The sequence below is a fragment of the Dendroctonus ponderosae genome, unplaced genomic scaffold (genome assembly GCF_020466585.1).
Source record: "Dendroctonus ponderosae isolate FM_Combo_2020 unplaced genomic scaffold, Dpon_F_20191213v2 Dpon_F_20191213_5, whole genome shotgun sequence".
NCBI classification, from domain to species: Eukaryota; Metazoa; Arthropoda; class Insecta; order Coleoptera; family Curculionidae; genus Dendroctonus; species Dendroctonus ponderosae.
In genome coordinates, this window is record NW_026018715.1 from 6825919 (window position 1) to 6846480 (window position 20562).

General features: G+C 33.4%; 1 protein-coding gene across 3 annotated transcripts in view; it reads left to right on the forward strand.

The window, feature by feature from the left end:
- Positions 1-20562, forward strand: part of LOC125502293 (cytosolic non-specific dipeptidase-like) — a 93480-nt gene that overhangs the window by 57915 nt on the left and 15003 nt on the right. The window contains exon 6 of one of the 3 annotated variants that reach the window (XM_048666547.1): positions 11269-11527. The exons of the other annotated variants lie outside the window; for them this stretch is intronic. Coding sequence (XP_048522504.1) covers positions 11269-11272 — 4 coding nt within the window. The 3' untranslated portion in view covers positions 11273-11527. Of the gene's footprint in view, positions 1-11268; positions 11528-20562 lie in introns of those variants that run through there. 3 annotated transcript variants of the gene reach the window in all.

The following is a 20562-nucleotide window of genomic DNA, read 5'->3' on the forward strand; positions in this document are numbered from 1 at the left end:
TGCATCTTATATACGTAGTAGAAATGTAGCCTTTCCATGGGAGAGTTATCAGGACAATTTAGTATCCGGTGTTTGAGAAAGTGCAGTTGTGCAATGCTTCAAGTACTCCTGGAAGGCTCCGCTGCAACTATTTCCAATATCTGTTCCTCTCGGTCTGGAACCCGAGTAACTGAAGATCATGCGCGTCCACTAACTGCGTCAATTCTTGGAGCTAATCGTCCAGTGTCTCTAGCCCTTTGCTGGTGTAGGTTCTTACAGCTTTTGTTATGTTGATGTGGCATTTCCCCATAACTAATAGCATATTCGCATATTTAATGTTGATGTACATTTTGTAGAAGGAAACATTAGATTAAATGAATTTTAGAATTAGAAGAATTATAACATTTTGACAAATGCTTGTTATTATTGACAAAAGCTGTCTACCTATAACTATTTGTTAATGATAAAAAAAATCATTGTCGCTTTGACTTTTTTGAAAAATGTAGAAGAGTACTTTTCTAAAATCAATATTTTTCGCAGTTTGAAGCAAGTATCGCAACTGTTCTTTTCGAGCAGTCAAGTATTCCAATAGGCTACCAGTCAAAGAAGGGACCATTTCAAAATAATACTTAATAACAAAGTCGAAATTCGATCTTCAACTGTTAACATCTTCGATATTTTTATCGTACTCTCCAAGTGAGCCCCTATAACGAATTAAAAGGAATGACGCTAATTTTGGATAACCCTTTAATTTTACTTTTATCTCCTCATTCTGATCTATATTTTGGTTGGCTGCTAGGCAGTAAAATTTGGCGATCTTCTCTAGTTGTTTACTTTCTAGTGCATGTCGTAAGTTGTCGACAAGGATTTTATTTTCAAGGAACGTTTTTGCTAAAACTTTTATATTACCTTGCGCTATTGACTACAGCACTTATGTTACTAAGGATGGTTTACGTTTAAGTTAGAGACAGTTGAAGGATAATAATGCTTAAGTTGCTCTTCTTAGTTTTTTGCTCAAAAAACACTATTAATACATCCACGTCTTCATTAACTTCTACTTAAGGACCTTCCTCTAAGAGATCAATTTGGTTAGTTGTAGCAAAAAAGCTGAATACTTAAACTTACGTTGCAAATTCTCTTAACATGTTAAGATATTTTTGCAAAATTCAATGGTACTGAGCTTTTTAATGATTATGCGAACTTTGACAAGAATTTTTGTCCAATCAAAACTTATTATAATCAACATGCGAAAAACTATTGATTATTTTCTAATTGGTTCTGGAACGCCTTCAAATTGTTTATTAATCAGTATTTTATATTAGTATTAGTTAGTTATAAACTCGGTCATTCACTACCATATTTGTCCTTAAAGAAGATGTTGGAGCGGTAGCCACCAAGATCACCAGAACTGAGTATGTGCGATTTTGTTTTGGATCACATTAAGAAAATAAATGAATGGAAGCTTTTTCGTTATGACTAAGTAGAGCAAAGATTTTACGTCAAGATTCAAGTCGTAGATTCAAAGTCCTAAAACTCACAAATTTTACAAAACGCCAAAATACAAAGCAGTTGATATTATCTGTTTAAAAAGAGTTTTCACACACTTTTGGTACGAAATAGTATTAATTTCCATTATTTTCCTTCTTTCTTAAGGAAACAATTCAATAACTCAATAAAAGTGATCCTAAAAACGACTGCTGAATTTTTAGCACTTCATCAGAAAGGCGTTTCTTAGGAGAAGTTTTTATAGAATGGCGTTTTTTTATAGAATTGTTAATGAATATATATATCATCAGGCATTTTGCATTTGATAATAGACTCCAAATCAAAAAGATTTATAGTAATGGGAGATTTTTTCCTTTTCTATTGTCTGTTATGAGTCTCTCTTTCGTTAGCGGGCGAAATTTTTCAGCAGGACTAGAGAACTTTTTTGATGCAAACTCAATGCAGCATCATGGTCTGAGCTGCGATATGGATTTAAAATAAAGCTTTAATTGTCGGTTTTTACTTTGGACCAATTTTCAAAGGATCGCTATATGAAATATAGAGGAAAGTTGCAAAAGTTTAGTGAAAAAAGGAGGTAACAAAGCCAATTAAAACCGAACACTCCAGCGCTTTTCCCGGTATCTTACCGGAGAAAAGGGAGGTTCACGCGATTGGTTTTTGATTTATAACATCGTTACGCCTCTTACATAATAAATACGGTTCAAGGTATTATATTAATTTCACAGCAAACGAGTTTATATATTGGTTTCAAACTATGTGAACGATTAACCGTGTTTGGAGAAAAACGGCATTTAAGCTGAGACTGAGTCAGATTTAAAAAAATATATGATGTATGATATTAAAATTTTTCTTTGGAACAAAAATTTCTAAATGGAACGGTTGCAGCTCGTCAACTGAACTGGAAACTTGGAAAACTTTATGATAAAATCTATAAAAACCATGCAGCAGGGTTTTGCAGCAGTTGGGAAGTTACAGATAGATCTGCAAATCGTGATCGGAAATCGTGACATCGATATACCAATATTAAATGTTTTCTACTTTGTTATGCAGGCTGGAACTCGCTGTCCTGCTGAAATATATACTTATAATTTTATAAGCAATTTAATGTTATATTAATGTTTATTTATTGTCGTTTAAGATCGATCTGATTCATGGACTGGGCCCTGGTCATGAATTCTTTGGTTTCCGCTGCGAAATAGTTTTAGGTATTTAGACTGAAAACCTGTGGAGTTGTGTTTGATCTATTTGTTCAATCGTTTAGTCGGTTTTTATTTATTTTTGAAACTACTCCAAATATTTTAAGCAATTATTGAAAGTTATAGTGATTTGATTCAACAATGAAATCTTGTGTAGAACGCCAATCCTGTCAGCTTTTAAAAAAATGTTTTTAATAGTTTTAAATAATATAAAAAATATTTCTACTGATTTGGCTTTTCGCTTTGAAAGCTTATTTTACAATCGTCTTGTGTGATTTTAAAAATAGAATTTACCTCTTTTGAAGGTGCAAAGCTGCTCAAGAGAGGTTTTCAAAACTAAATCTGCTCAAAATTTGCAATAAAGCAGCGCTGAAAAATAAATGCCATGCTATAAAGTTGGAAAACTTCCGAATCTGCTTATAATATAGCGGACAACTTATAATAAAACTTGAACGTTTTATAAAAATTGAAAAGTAAATTTAGAAATTCGTTGAGAATGGTGAAAAATTAGTATTTAAATAGTTCTGAACCCTGTTGAACGGATAAAAATTCAGAGTAAAAAGTTAAGATTATAATATTATTCACACTTCAGTTCAAGTTCGTTAGAAATTATGAAAAAGTTAGGATATTTGAAATTATTTGATCTGTCTAAATAAATTTTTTGAATGGTCCATTTTAAGTTGGAATTTTTCAATACGTGATCGACTTCAATACTTTTTGTACACACTGAACCTTCGATCTTGATTGAGTTGGTGAGGAGCTTTTATTGAGCCTTTTTCTCTTAAGTTGCAAATTCTGAAAATAATTCGCCACCGCATCCCGCAACCCTAAATCTAAACATTTTCTGTGCCTTTTCGTCTAATAAATGTAATTCACAATACTGTAGTTTCCGGTTATTAGTTCGAAAACGCGAAATCAATTTAACTTGTGAAATTACGAATATAAATTCATTGAAACGATATGTTTCTCTCGGAACGACCGAAATTGTTAAGTGGTGTGAAAACAAGGGTCCATCCCGAGCTTATTTAAGAGGGTCTTTGTGTTTTCGCTGGACGATCACACCTCGCTGAATAAACTTATTTCCGAAGGATTCCGGCTTCGATTCCGGGATTTAAAAGGAAAACCTGATTTATTTCGATGGATACCGAATAGAAATCTCAAGAATTGGGTTTATAAGTTATAGAAGAAAACTGGACAGAAAAACTTCTACACAACTAGGCCTGCAACGCCGACGAAAATTCTGTGAAATTTAATAATTATGTATGTACTGCTTTATCGAGTAATCTTAGAAACAATATAATTCTAGTTAATTACCAAAATTACATCTAGCTCTCGCGTTTAATTTTACCTCTTGCGTGATTTTTCGTACAGTTGAGCCCCCGATAAGGGGAAAATCGAGGCCAATCGAGAACAAGCACCACAAAATAATGGCTTTAATTACTGCTTGAAATAAAAATGAGATCTTCAACATTATAAAGCGTGGCCTGTACATACACACACACACATGCTAGTATAGAATTTCTTATAAAACTATGAAAGCCCATACTTTGATTTATAACATCCTCTTCTGGTCTAAGCCTAATAATTAACTGGCTGTTTACTTCGTTAAATATGCCGGTAAACAAAGAGAGTCTTATTAGAAACCCCCGTATTATTTCGGTAATTCGGGGGTATCGTGCTGCTTTCCAATGAATTGAAATAACAATAGGCGGTGGAAGAAGATATGTTAATTTATTACACTTATGTGTTATTATCGGTCGTTTCAAGAGTATTACAGTTTAATTAAGTTATTAATAATTAATAAGCATTTTTAATGGATATTTTCACTGAATGGCGTCTTTATGCCTAGCCTCAAGATTTGACCAGGTAATATTTCTGATAGGTTTATTAAAAAATGAGGTATAATAGTTTGTATCGTAATAAATGTAATATGCTTATTTGGCTATGGAGGTTAGCCAGCAAGTTTGGAAGCATTTCTACACTTGGAAAATATTTCATTCCCCAATTTTATAGCAAAATCATAAATCCAAACTATTTTTTATTTTCTTAATCCTTAATGTTTATAATGGCTGATTTTTCAAGTTTTGCAAGTTCTGTAGTCAAATACTCCGCTTCTTTACACTAAAGTTATATCCGAAAGACTTAAACCATTACTGATGAGACGGATCAAGTTGAGAAACGGAATGTAAAAAATATAAAACATAATATTTTATCACTACAAACAACAAGATTAAAAGATACAACTAATCGTTATAGTCTACCTACCTCTTGAAATGATACGAGAACATTTAATTATAGCAATTGCTGAGCGCTTTGCCTTGCATTTATGTGATTATTTAGTTAGTAAAAATTAACGATCCTTGTTGTGGCTGCAGTTGATTCACAAATAACATAATCCGAAATCACACTGACCGTAGCGCGTAAATGGTTGTAAGAAACCGAAATATTCAAATCATGTCCCATCGTCGCCATAAATATCCAGTTTTGTGTTAATTTTCAATTTCTTTTCATCCGCACGCCCGCACGGTAACTTTTTTATGGACGAATTAAGAGTTTCTTTAATGCCGCAGTTTCAATAAAGTGAAAAGTTTAAAACTTCCACGCCAAACGGCTTGGAGTAATCTAAATTCATAAGCACACCTTCGGCGAGATTGGGGAATTGTTTGCTCTCTTATATTGATTGTAAATAATTTGCTGTTTGAAAATGATAAAAGTCTGCATGATTTTCCTGTGTTATTGATAGGTCCAATTAATATTGATATTTTGAGGATGGTTCGTTATATCTGCTTGTTTTGTATAATGTTTTAAATATAAACAAATTATGGGCTTCTTATTCGCTTCAACGTAAATAGGAAGAAGCTAGTAGAAGAAAGAATGTTGCTGAAGAAGTTCTTACTTATCAAAACTAAAGAAAGAGACGCACGATTGTAGATTAAAAATCGAATGAATTATATGCTCACTTTTTATGAAAATAGTGAATTTCTTCCTAAATACTGGTAATCTTAAAGGCGATAAAACTTGCCTTAATTAATATGTTAATTAATTAATGGTTGTAAATCAACGCTTCTAGACACCAGTTGATGGTTCTACTTCCTGAAATATATCGCTGCGAGTGAATTTGGTTGTATGGTAAATTGGCTCAAAAGCAAACTGTTTTCTACACAACAACAATAATAATAATAATATAAATGGAATTCTTATGTAAAGCACTTTCCGGTCTTGTATTGTTCCATCTTGAGTTAGTCACTGCTCGAGGAATACAGTTTAATACATTCTTCTGACAGACAATAACACTCCCGATGAATAATGCATTTTTATCAAAGCTATTTAAATAAGTTTAAATAAAATAATAGCTTCTGGCACGGTGGCCAAGTTTTCGAATAAAACGACTTGGGGACGCAGAATAACAAATTTGATAAGAATTCCTTTATTTTCACGGATATATCGTTTAGTTTCTTTAATTCTGGATTGAGCGAGTTAAACACTTAAACAATGATGTTTTTAAATTGTCTTTTATATTTCTTAAATATATTTAACACGCTTAATAGTAATGAGAATAAAGCGTTGTGTTTGTTGCAGGTTAAATTGGAATATTCTTTTCACAACATTGATCTTATGAGAAACAATTTGTCCAATGGTTGTGTGGGTAACTTGAAATAAATCGATATTTTGGTCATTTGATTCTACTTTCAAATGTTGGTAATTTTTCACTGAAAAGTCTTGAAGTAAATAAATATTTGGCAATTAATTGGTGATTTGATATTACGAAATCGCTTAACTAACTAAATTAACAGGTATCTACTTTTAATTCACGCGCTAAAAAAAATTGCCTCTTGTTGGCAAAAAATAAAAAAAAACACAACTGTTTATGTGGTCTTTGGAAGCAGCAATTACGACTATCTATTTATATACCTTTGGATTCTGTGGAATATTGCTCGTTACGAATAAAACTGTTTAAAAAATGTGTGTTTAGTTGATCTTCAATCTAATTATTTAAACAATGTTTAGGTATTGATTGAAGTGCGTCAAACAGTATAAAATTAGCAGCCGTTTAATGTGAAATAGTCAGCACTTAACAATAAGTCGAATACCTACATAACGTTTCATCAAATTCTTTCATAATGTCTGGCAGAAATAGCGTAGAATGAAAATAACTTTTTTTTATCGAGCAATGGTCCAAAATGGAAAACAGCTGTTTCTTGAGTTCTGAGTTAGCAAAAGAGCTGCCGTTGGTTGAAATTGGACTGTGTTAGGGCTCTTAAGCCGTCGTGGAAACAATTCCCTCCAGACGTTTTGCAAGCGCGAGTAGCATCCTCTTGCATCCTCAGAGATTTCAAGATTGATGTTTTGATGCACGAAAGCGCATCAATCCAGGTCTGTCCTCTTCTGTTGAAGGTGATGTGGATTTTCTTTTCTGTATGGAGCGTCATCTTATTCAGTGCCACTGATTCTCCTTTTTTGTTGGAGTTGATCTTGGGGCCAAGAATGTCTGCGACGTTTTTTGTGGTGTGTGTTTGCCGACTGTCTTTAATGTCTTTTCTTAATCCACAATTTCTTCCATATTGCGCGATCTTAGTTTTAACTTACTTTTGGGTGATGTGCAAAGAGTACTATGATCTAAACGATCAGCTGCAGCCTCGAATTTTAATTGTGGATTTGTAAATTTTTCGTTTATTATGTTGTACTAACAACCTTCCGATTCGGTATGTTATTCTTTTGTATATACTTTTATTTACAGTGGATTTTATTCCATCGCTTTCTTTATCTCCATACCGGAATTTTCGTTCCGAGGACAAGCTTCTTCTAGAAATTTGAATTCGGTTTCCAAATGTTGGGGTCCTCAGATTCTTCTAGCTCTGTTTTTGAGGGTGTTGATGATTATTTGCTTTTGACTTGGATTGTGAGTGCACAGTTGGTGAAAGTATCTGTTCGAATATCTTTTCGCGATACCTTATAGTTTCAACAATTTTCTACCTGGTTCCTAAAACATCTAAGATGTCGTCTTCTTCTACGTCCATAAAGGTGGTCTTTTCTGGTTTAGGAACTTGTCTAGTTTGTCGCGTCCATGTTTCTATATTTTGCGGCATCCACATATATGTGGTTATGACCATCGTCGGCTTATGGATTGTTGTTTCTTCGCATTTATTTACGAATTACTTCGCTTTAACCGGGCTGAGTGAGTCACAAAACAGCTGCCTTTTCCAAAATATGTGAACATATTTGTACTTTCTTTTCATACAGCTCTGCCATCAGTTTTGTGTTAGAAAGCTTAAGATAAACTCAACGTCGACTCAAGAACATTGTCTGATGAAGAGTTCCCCTATTGAAGAATACTGTTAAATCGGTGATCTTGCACTCGCATTTTCATGGATTATCGGAAATTCAAGAAAGATGGAAACAGTTCTTGGCCAAAAAGCATTATTTCTCTCAATGCTCTAAATAATTCTTAAGAAATTCAGAGAAGTCTCTACTTTATTTACTGGAACATTGAAGGATACCTAAAATACCATAAAAAATTACGCCAATTTTGAATCACTCTGTATAGCAAAATTTTAAAACGAAAATGAGTTTTTTGCCACTTGTCCTCTCCACACTTCCAATTTTCCAAATTTTGAAATGTAATGCCCCAATTAATTACTCTTTTAATAATTTGTTGTGATTGATCCTATTCACATTTACAAATCATTTTTCGACCCGAACTGCACAAAATAATAAATGTTCCTATCCAAAAATCGACGAACAATGCCGGCAGGCACATAATGGACAACACCATGCCTATCCAGGCTGAACTTTTTGCAATTTTCGATAAATTAAGAGAAAAACAACCGCTAGCTATCAGTTGTCAGAGGGCCATCATCATCATCCGAATTTGCGTGTTTTGTTTGCGATAGTGGGCCCTTTGTGTGCCGTACAAAAGGCCATCTACAAATTGCATTGCGATTCAACCAATCAGAAAGACATTGTGTCGCATGCACTGTTTTTTGTTCGTTCCGAAATTAATAAAGTGCAAAAATAATGGCACAACTCGATATATTTTTGTTGTACACCTTTTGAGCACAGTGTCCAGTCGATCGAATAAATATTTCAATGTTATCTGGGTCTGTTTGGGCCCGCATGTGTGCCTTCAAACTAACTGGGATTGAGTGACGTTGGATGCAACTATTTATTTAATATTTTTTAATTAATACATCTATCTGCTTCTGACCGTATGCCTAAAATAGCTCAGATGGCAAATGCTCATTCAAAACGTTGCTTCTTCTTCAAGTCTCTTTCCGGTTGGCGTTTTGGCCGTATTTGGGAAATATAATTTTCAGGTCAATACTTCACAATGAGTCTTATCAATTTCCAATCTTATTTGACAAAATGAAATATAATGAAAGAACCAATTCTAGACGTTTATTTCTGAAAATACATGAGAGCCCCCTTCGAAAAATTTAGTATACCTAATAATTATAATTTGTTGTGGTTCTCAGGTCTTGATATTTTCTTTTACTTTAATTTTATCTTTAGAGTCTTTTTAAAACGTTTATTTTGGTGGCGTGTCTTCAATTCTTCGAATTTTTTTTTATATTATGTTTGATAGGAGTGCAAATGGGTATTTAACATTATAATTTCAATTTAAATAGGTAACAATTTGGATTCATTTCGAAAACTTTCTGAAGTAGTAAGTGCGAGTAATTGTTTCACTAATTGCAATTGTAAATTGTTTAGGTAACAGATTGATTTTAAGAATTGCATTATAAATATTTCTTTCACGATGTTATTGTATAAAGCCACATTTTTCTTATTCTATTTTTTATGAATTTTATTAGTACTCATCACAAATAGAAAAAATTTAAATTATACACATATTTTGTATTTTTGCGACTTGTTTTATTCTTGTGTTAATCTTTGAGAAAAAGATTTTTAAATACTTGTTTATGTTGAGACTCATTGGTTTTACCGGTTTTTAACCACCCTGTTTATATATTTCTCTCGTAAGTTTTAAATTAAGTTAAGAAGAAATAGTTATCGGATCAGCAACCTGTAATGGATTCACTTCGCTAGAAATTTGTTCTATTGTCGCGATTTGTTCTATTGTCCAATTATTTACTTCGATTCCTCCGATAGAATAACAAATTTCATCTAAAGAAATGTTCTTCTATGAACTAAATTCAAATTTGTCCTAACATTTCAATTTTTGAAAAAAACGGAAGTTGATTAGATCACATTAATTCACAGTTTGTTGTAGGTTTTTTATAACTAATCAATATTTATTTTATAATGTGTTTTGTTGTCCCGAACTTCAGACATTATTTTTCTCACTGTTTCTTTGTGTATAGTTTTCATATCTTAATCCTATAAAAAAAACCATAACTTTGATCATCCTATGATACAACTATTCTTATTATGGGGAACTAGATCGAAATAGGACGGTGCCAGCTATATAATATTTGAATAATTACATTAAAGCTTGAACTTAATATTATATAGCAATTCATAAACAGGGACAATATGAGTGACGCTACTCAATCAAGAATTCTCCTTTGAGTATTTTCTGTTAATGGAAACGGCAATTTTCTCACATATCACGTAGGATGTCTGTTATAGTTTGTACATTCAACCACTTTAAACGTTTTACATAATGTATTCTTTAGACCTCCTAGGGCTCGTTAACACTGTGTTCAGTTGGGTTTTTGAGTTGATGCCGCTCTGTGAGTTGCTGAGTCATAACTCATCGCGCCGACAATTTTAGTTAGTTTGGGTAGAATTTCGTTGGTTTCTTCATCACTCGAAAATTGAGCAAGTTTCATTTTTAAGTTATTTCTTTGCATTTTTTTTTGTTTTCTCACTATTTTTAGGAAAACAAAACTAATTCGTTTATTCATTTTAGTTTTGGCTTTCTGCATTAATCACTGAAAGTGAATGAAATTGAGACAAATATCAATGGCTATACATTTAAAAATATATTAGTGAAAGATCGGCGCATGGAGCCTTTTTCGTTTAGTTGTTGTTTACTGTCGTTAAGTTTGAACGTTAAATTTGCCTCTGGAAATATTGCAATGCGAACAGTCACTTTCTACAAAAATGTCAACAATAAACAAATTGAAATCGAACTGCCCAGCCAGAGCAGAAGCAGCAATGAATCATCAAAAGGGCGAACATGAAAATGATTAAATAATCATGTTTATTCTGTACTTTGGACTATTTTTCTGCAAAAAGGTGTAGGAGTATTCAGTTTGCTACCGACAGTGGACGAAATTGGTCGATAATTATTTGTCTTAATGTCGTTCTTAAACGGGAAATATAGAATCATGGTGGACCTTATGGCAAGTGCGGTAGTTTTTTTGTGAAAATGTAGTTAACTCGAATGACTTTGACGATTAATGGGTAGAAAATGAAGGATGGGGCCCCAGCTGGCAGAAAGCTGGTAATAATGATTTCTAATCTCTAAACCTTTTAGCTTGAACTGAGTTTAATTTTCCGACAAGAAACTGAACTATTATGGCTTCTTTATATTTGTCTCTCCTTCTTTGCTGATTTCAAATAATTTTGGTTTTGAACAAGTTTCCTGGTGTACTAAACATATTTTCTTCTTTCTTTCCAGGTGACACTACGCAGGTTTCGGTAAGCTTAGCCCCTGGTTGCCATGTACATGTTGAACTTTAAGTCCCACAAATTTATCAACTGGCTCGTCGGGTGGATTTGGTATCGATTGGTTCTTTTTTAGTTAATTTCTAAACTTTGGGAATATTTTGAGCTGCTTTGTATTTTTATATCATGCTCGTCTGAAGTTTGTCTCTGAAAATCCGATTCAGAGATGTACATTTGTGCTCCATTATTAAATACAAGAAGCCTTCGTTTATTGATAGTGTGGATTTTGTTCCGATTAAACCATTGATACCTTAACCAAGAAAAAATGACTTTGGGAATATTTTAGGAGGCTTCGTATTTTTACAAGTTCATCTGAAGTTTGTCTCCAAACAACCGTTTCAGCTATGCAAATATGGGTTCAAGTTTTACGTTTTTGGTTAACAAATGCAAGAGTTTCAGTTTTGGCTGTTTTTTTTTAAGAAATCAACTGAAATATGACGCCGCCTCTTTTGACGTTGCTCAAAAACTATTTGAGCCACAGAGTTCGTTTTTATATGATTGGCTAAAGATTTCGGAATTAGATTCATTTATAGCGACGTGTGTGTAAATTCTGGTGGAATTTTCACAAAACGTCACACGAAAATTTCATTTAAAAAAAGTCTATTGAATATCAATCTTTCAACTTTCTACTGGCTTTACTGTGGAAGTTGGAATGTTTGTTGAAGAGTATGCAGTTGCGTATAAACCTTCATTTTCAAATCAACATTTACGAGGCTCACAAAATTGAGATTTCATGTGATTTGAATAAATTTTAACAACATTTATAGCGCACTCTTCCTTATTGAACACACCACTCTGAACTTGTAGAGTATTGTTTGTTTCTGAGAAATTTATGGTCGAAAAACACGAAAAACATTGAGAATGTGTCACCACATTTTTTAGGAGCAGCATTTTACCAAATGGGTGACTGCAACGCAACTGCATCGGTGAGTTACTGTTCCGGTACGTTGGGTTGGCGCAGCAAGCCATTTCTCCAACACTGCCAACTCTATCTAGTGATCAAGGCACTGAATAATTCGCAGTGTACATGTTTTTATAGTCATTTGCGATATATGGCTGCGGGTAGTCGAAAAAAAAATGTATATGTTTATACAAACAATATATTTTGAACTTCTTATAAAAATGTCGAGAATATTAGTGGGTTTGCAACTTTTACCTTCTGCGACGCACCTAAATGACATTGTCCACTTTAATTTAAAACAGAATGCAAGATTATTTCAGAGTCGTTCTGTGATTTAATTCTGTAATTAAATGTGTATCAAAAAACACATATTTCTTCTCTTTCTGGTTATACAAATATAATAAATTTTTAAAATTAAGGCACTTAAGGACACACACACGAAAGGAGTCGATAAGTATAGCATTAGAATTTTTGTCAGAGAGCTTCATATCTGGCAAATATTTCGATTTAATTAATGCTAAACCATATTTCAGTAGGGCCGCACAATTCCTTTGTTTATGGCGTTATCTTTTGCAAAAGCTGCTGATGTAGACGTGCTAAATTAATTAATCTGTAGGGTGGACCGTGTAACGGCCCTCATTTCGAAACTTGTAAGGATAACAATTCTAAAGTAATCTTAGCAAGGACCCTTCTTTGGTAGTTAGCCCGACAGAAAATCTTTAATTGGCTTAAACACATAACAACATGCGCTCATGACGTTTGAATAAATGCTTTGCTAGCTTCTGCAAAAGTAAAACAAAAAAAGTTTTATTGAACTGCTCATTCTCTATTGATAGTAGCTCTTGTAAGCTCTCAGTGGTGCATTTGGGGCAGACAAACAAACGTTTACGATAAAAACGAGCGTGATCTTCGGTTCTGCCTATAGAGGCTGGGCAGCTTTCCATGGTATATTATATGCGCTAATCAAACCATCAGTCGCACTGCGGGTTATCTAACTGCCAGCCCAGCTAAATTAATAGAATGATGGAGCGTTAAAAGTCCTATTTACTTCATTTTATCCCACGTCACTGGTCAGATTTGAGAGAAAGGTGCTACTTTTTAATTGCCCACATAGATCTCTATCAGAAAACCCCATGCTCTTGCAAACGAAATTTGACTTATACACTTTGAAGTGCATTATACCCAAAAGTTGAAAATTTACTGGACAATTAGCTTGTTCCGTCGCATTCAATTCAAGCTGCCTTATCTAAGAGTTTACAACTTAATTTCCTACTTCCTGAAGTTCCAAATAGCCCCGAGCTGATTTCGGGTGTTTTCATGTGTCATAATTACTAAGTCTGACCGCCACATGCTGGAAAAACTCTAACGGATACCGGTATGCTAATCACTGTATAAATTAATATGTTGTTCGCATGCATATGCATTTTCGTATACACGTCCTGTCCAGTTAAGTTTGTCAGTGTAAATTATCATAAATATACAGATGGCCGTCAAGCTCAATGTTTTATTATTGAATAATCGAAATATGCAACGCGGACAACAAATCAATTGCATAGTTATTTGTCTTATCAAAATCTCGTCTTATCACAATCTCCTTTAAATCTGGAGATGTGTATCATGAGCTCGCCTAAAGCTCGACAGTTTTAAAGAAGAGCAAATGAAAATGATAACGTCATGCAAATCAAAACCAAAGAATATGTTAAAGAAGTTGGACCAACAGAATTGACAAAGTAGGTACTTGATTTGAAGATATAAAGAAAGCGATGGGGAGATCTCTGTATTTGGTCCCCAGTCAAACCAACCAGGTCTTGTGAACATCGAGCCAATTGATACTAAGTATTGAAATTAAAGCACTTCAGCTAGCTAGTAAATTTTCCCAATGATTTTAGTTCGCAATCTACGAATCACATGAAAGCAAACTGACAGAATTACACATGCTGAGGACTATCAGCATTACGTCTTAATAATTAGTAAAAACCACTAAAGCCTTTCCTAATGTCTTGAGAGGATACTCAATTTCTATTAGCATTGATCTTACTTCGGAAAAATAATTTTTAGTTTTCAGTTTACTTCGTAATTGTTTCTTAGGAACAGACTAAAATTGAAGATCAACAATCCTGCGTGACTGTTCTCAGATATTTTCATCAAATGCACAACATTTAAAAAGAATTTGCGTTATTGATTTTGCTCGGCAACAAGTAAAATAAGTTCACCCTTTTGAGATTTATAAACTAATCAACTTTTTTCAATACACTTTATTTAAAATTTTATATTTTTTGTAATAAAGTGTAAGGAAATTTGAAAAAAATAAAAAAATAAAAAAATGTACAAGGAAAATGGTCAAAGCTTCGAACTTCTGGATTAAACATCTCTTCAGTGTTACCTACAACGAATTGTTTGTCTGTCTGTCTAGTCGTTTATTTCATATCAAACGCTTTGTACAAGAAACTAGTGCTCGATTTTATCCAAAAATAAAGCCTATTGCATTCAGACAATGCTGAAATTCCACTTGCACGAACGTTCCTACTTAATTTTCAGTCGCTCGACTACCGAGTTAGTCAAGTTTAAAGATTGTTAGATAATTTTTGAAATTAACACTATACGGCTTTCGAAGTGAGTAGCGGTTATTTCCCTTCTTTCTACTCTGGTGGGTAGACGAGACCGTTTTGTTGCTAGCTTTTAATTAATACTAATGTATATATGGTAGAGAGTTTCATGTAGGGATGAAATTAGATGTTTTTTTGCATGCAAACAATTGCAAGTTTAGTGAATAATTAATCAGTCGAACCTTGAACATTTTACAGACGATTTTCTGATGCGTCGCCCACTGAAATCATCATCTTGACAAAATTAATTGCCCAGAAATTCTGCTTCCTACTCTTAGACTAATAAAATGTTTGGACTGCTTATAATCTGGTTTACAAGCAGTAATTAAACCCATTAGAACGTTTTAATAAATCTCGCTAGACAATCCAGTCGTTACGGTAAGCTAATTACTAAATTGATGTCCGGTGGAATTTAATTTTTAGCAAATTTTCTAATCCAGCAACTTTAAAAGCCCCAAGGCCTATTAGGATTAATCAAAACTAAGTAAAGATTTTAAAAGTCTATTCGTCTAATTGGTGGCTTTTCCAGGCGAAACGCGGATTGCGTGTTTGAAAAAATGCTACAGACTCTTTTTTTTTTGTTCACTTATGTGTGGTCTCAGGCAGTATATTTGAATGTTTAAAAAACATTACAGGATTTTATATCATTACATTACTTACATTATGCGAGTTGAGTATGGATACATTCGCGGCAAAGTCAATGTTTAAGAAATTGCAAACATAATTAAATTAATTTTCTCAGCAGAAATTCCACTCATCTTTCAATTAAGTACACACGGCGCTTTCAAAAAATATAGTAAAATAAAGACGGTAACGATAGTAAATGTGAAACACAAGAAGAAATGAAGTAAGCAAAAGTGAAAACCTATCATAACATAATCATAAAAATCATATGAGGTAGGCATGGGTAACACTGTGTTGAGTTGCGCTTTTGAGTTGTTGCCGCTCTCTGAGTTGATGAGTTATGACTCATTTTTTAAAGTGAATTAAAGCTTTACGAGACCCGAGACTGCAATTTTATCATCTAAAAAAATGAGTTGAGTTGGCGCGCCAAGCCATTTGCGCGGCACTGCGCCAGATTCAAAAAATTCATTGAGTTACCCAGAGCTAACAAAAATGAGGGTATAAAGAAGACTTTCATACATGTATTGGGCTTCCACTGAAACAAATCAGGTTTCGCAAACGACAACTCCATGGTATCTTTCGTTTCAACATGTTTCCATGAATCCAACGTTTCCAATAAATGATTTCAAAATATTAACTATTGCGAGAAGAACCGAAAGGCATTCGCTACATGTTTTTAGCATCTCATTAATTTACAGAAAATTGATTAAATAAAAATATTTCCAAAGCTTCAAACTATTAGAAATTTTATCCACTCTAACCTTGGACACCATATTCATTTGGACCCATTTCAAAGAATCTTTGAAGGATGCAATATTTCTAACTTGAATAACGCACATAAACAAGTCTGAATTGGTAGTGCAAAAACGGTCTTTTAAACTAACATTTACAGACTATTTTTAGTGAAAGCCGAAATACATGCAAAAATCTTATGAGTTGCGCTTTTATACCTGCAAAGACAAATAGAAACAACTGCGAAAAGGAGTCATAAAGAATCTGGAAAGTTTTCAGAAACACACATATTGACTCTCGGTAAACGTTTTACATCTGCGCATTAATATTTCAAAAATGTAGTATGTTTACTATTCTGACTTAAAATAAGATCAAAAACAATTCTCCCATCGAAGCTGAAGATTTTTTGTGGTTAATACTGGAAGAAAATTTCATGATCGTTTGAGTCTCTAAACTAACTACGTATTGTGGTTTCTTTGCTTACCTGGTAGCATATCCTTAAAAAGTTACAAGATATTTTTGAATTTTTTTTGTAAAGTAGCCTTTTATAGGGCGGAATCCCAAAATACTGTATTTGTATTTGTGTTTTCTGGAAACCGTTTTTTGGTTGGTTTTAGAAAAAAAAGTTTTCAAAATCTGTAAACAATTAATACGTTTTAGCTGCGACAAACGTATATTGTTGTATAAATGCTTGATAAATGTTTATACTTAAATGCTTTTTGAGTGTACAAAAAAAGTGTGTGGAAGAGAAAGCAGATAAAGTTAAAATTGCCAGGAAAACGAGATGGCTTTGATTCAAACGGTGTTTTTAAATTTTTATATTTTGGAGAAAATGAATTTGTATATTCAGAATACTCAGATGACAAAATACAATGTACTAAACATTTTGAAGAACGTTCAAACTTAACTCCTATTAACATATAAATGTTTGTTCCTGAAAAAAATTTGGTGGTTTATTCGGCTTAAAAAGATACGTTCTTACATTTGCGAGTCTATAATACAATTTTTCAAAAGAAACAGTCATCGAACAGTTCTTCAATTTTTGTTGGTAACTTGTGCCCCCAAAGATCATCGATTTTTCAACTAAAACCATCTTTGTTTCTAGATTTTTGGTTTAGGATCAATCCAATTTAAGACCGCAATTTATATACAATTTTTATAATAAAACCACTATATTGTAAAAGATAATCAATATCTTGTAACTAATAATGTATACTTGCATGCTTGATAATACGCTTTTGGCTCGAGAATGAAAAAGAGGCATTTTCACTTTCTGCTCTTTTTCTTCAGTGGCATAACAATAGGATAATTGTCAAAGCATCAGCAAGAAAAAGAAAGTTGCTTAAAAATAAAACAGTTTTTTTAGAAGAGGGCGCACACAGGCAAAATTAAAATACTTCCTTAAAACAATCAGTATTTAATAGCTCCAGTAAAGATTTTACTAATTTAAGCAAGCGGGCCACAGTGGTTTCAACAGATAGCAAGAACGTGTTTTTGTCCTTAACAACTAAGGGCATTTTTAGTTTGCTACACAGGAACAACCAGTCATGGAATTGATTTCGACCTCTTGAAAGAATTCTCGTTTTATCAACTATGCCCACTTTTACCAGAAAAATATACTAATGGGTGTAGGTATTAGTTCACTTACTTATAAATCCACAGGCAGATATTTACGGACCTACTCTTCATGAGAAAAACTTCATTTGCTTCAAAGTTTGTGGTTTAGTTTTTTTTTCAAATATCTCAGTTTTTGGTGTGATTTGTCTTTGTTCTCTTTGGACTTTCTATAATTATTTTCAGTTCAGACTTATTACAAATGTTTCAATAAATTAATTTAAATTACTGTAGTGCATAAAACCAAAGTTAATTTAATACATCTGACACTACATTTTTTAAAAGTTTCTAAATAATCGTAATTAATATGTGTATGTTTAAAACACCAAAAAGTGTCTAGCGCCAAATAATCTTCAGCCACTTCGGCTCTTGGCGAGAACGTTACTTTGTGTATTTCCCAAGTAAGTAATCAATTGTTACCTTAACAAGCCGATAATTCCGCGCTGCACTCTTACATAACGCCAGATATTGACTATTGCAATTATGGTACGGACTAACAATACCATGTAATTACCCGTTTTGAGGTCTTAATGAACTGGAAGTACGCCGAGGCATGTTAAGTACTGTTATAACATTATGCCCACATATTTAACATTTCAACATAGTAATAAGCGCATTATTTCAGTGCTGATGGTCATCAAAACACGTGTTTTCTRGTAATCGTGTTGTTGGGCAAGATTTATTGCAATGTTCCAAAGTACCACTCAACAGTTTACACTGAAAGCCCTGTAAAAACAATTTTGAAATGTACTGAACATAGCTGACAGCACTCGCTACTACATCACGTATACGTTTGATGTAAAGAACCGAATTAAGCCGAAAGTAAGCATTTGAGCAAAAAGTGAGCCATAAAAGAGCCGGACATTCTCACCATCATGAAGGGAAAATCAATTTAAAGTGTTTAATGGTTGGGGGGCGCGATCAAGGCTCCCGATAAGAACGAAAAACCGTTAGCTGGATAAAATCCCTTATCCGGCGATCAACACAACAAAAACGCGCGATCTGTCTTGAAAATTATAAATTATATAAAAATAGCCAATAATAAGGGGTCGCGTGTCTTCAAACAATATTCGTGCGCCTCGGGGTTGTAACGTTAAACGGGGTACGTTATGGGGCACGCGAATTACCGATCGGGAGCGCAAACAAATGCTTGTTCACGCGAAACAACCGCCACTTACCACAACTTACTCAGCTTACCGGAATTAACACGTTCTAATGTTGCGTTTGGTACGATCGAATGTCGGCAAGTTGATGAGGTTCCCCAGTRACGAACCCTTTGGGWTACATCGGCGCAAGTTTTCTTTTTCTTAATACAAATATTTTTTCTTTTRTCCATATCTTCTCTTMAAAATACCAACATTGATTCTAATGTGGGCATTTTAGATGATTTGTATGACTCAAAACGGCCGTTGTATTCTTGGGCCATTGATGTTCAGTTAAAAAGTAAACGAGAATTTTAGTCATGTCTCGAAGATATGGATAAGTAAACCTTCCATATCTTGGATGAGTAAAAGTTCCTTATATTAATATTGAGTTCCAAGTCTCATATCACAAGCTTCTCAAAGAAGCATGTTCCAGTTAGTTGAAGTTAGTTGAAGTTAATCAATTGGCGTTTTCGCACTTGAAAAATTAAAATTCCGTAATGCCTAAGTGAAACTGGCATGAAGCCATTTTAGCCCAAGCTGCATTTAAAGTTAGGGGAAATTAAAGGATACAAGAATAAGTACTAAACGAAGAAAATTCTTCYAATATTTCTGCCAGAATTSTCTTTTGAAATTTTTCTGGAATAATCCATACTAGAAGGCTCTATTGTGCACAAGTATAGGCASTGATTAAATTTACTTCCATGCTTCATATCTGAGTGGGACGTACATAATTCTTTCCATGCAACATATAATTTCAGCAATGAATGTTTATATGGTTTCGGATGGTAATTTTAAAGATTTTTAGGTCAGTTGGAGGTGTCGAATACATTTAGTAAACTTTACAAATTTAATACCTTTCCTCTACCGAAACATTTAGAATTTTTGTTTTAACCTGTCTTAATTTTGTCCATTATATATTTAATCTGATTATGCAAAATATTAATAAAATGCAGAAAACGCACTTTGAGTTCCAATGTGATATTAAAGTAGCACCTATGAAAGGCACAAAACATCTTAATTTGGAAAATGATATTAGTTTTTGCTACATTGAAATAAGACCATAAAATGAAAGAATGAAACGAATCAATATGAAATGATCAACATATATGAACATGAAATTGCGACAGTCTCATATATAGATCTTAAACTTTTTTAACGGAAATGTTGCATGTTACCCCGTGAGGAACGATTATTTTGCTTGCGAATATTTGCTGAATTGCACTCAAGGCTCCGCAAATCACTTTTTAAGTTAAGTAGACGAACTCATTTTCTATTAGGGAAAAATGTACCTAATTGTTTTTGTAGGGCGACACACATTTTTTTGCAAAATTGAAAAATCTCGCCAAAAATGAACGCATGTTAACTTCTGCACTCTGCAGATTTGGCTTAAAATTTCGTTCCTTTCAAAAATCGCATACGCTGAAGGAATTTTTTATTTTTATTTAAAAAAACAATAAACTTTAAGCAAATAAAATAAAATAGTGTTGTCATATCTCGAGCTTAAAGCTGCTCTTGTGGCAATATTTGCATTTTTGATCCCAGTTCAGTTCTGTGGTTCAAAAGGAAAGGTTATTTTTGCTATGAATGTTTTCGGGGCTGTTCAGAAGGAGCTTTCCATCGCATCT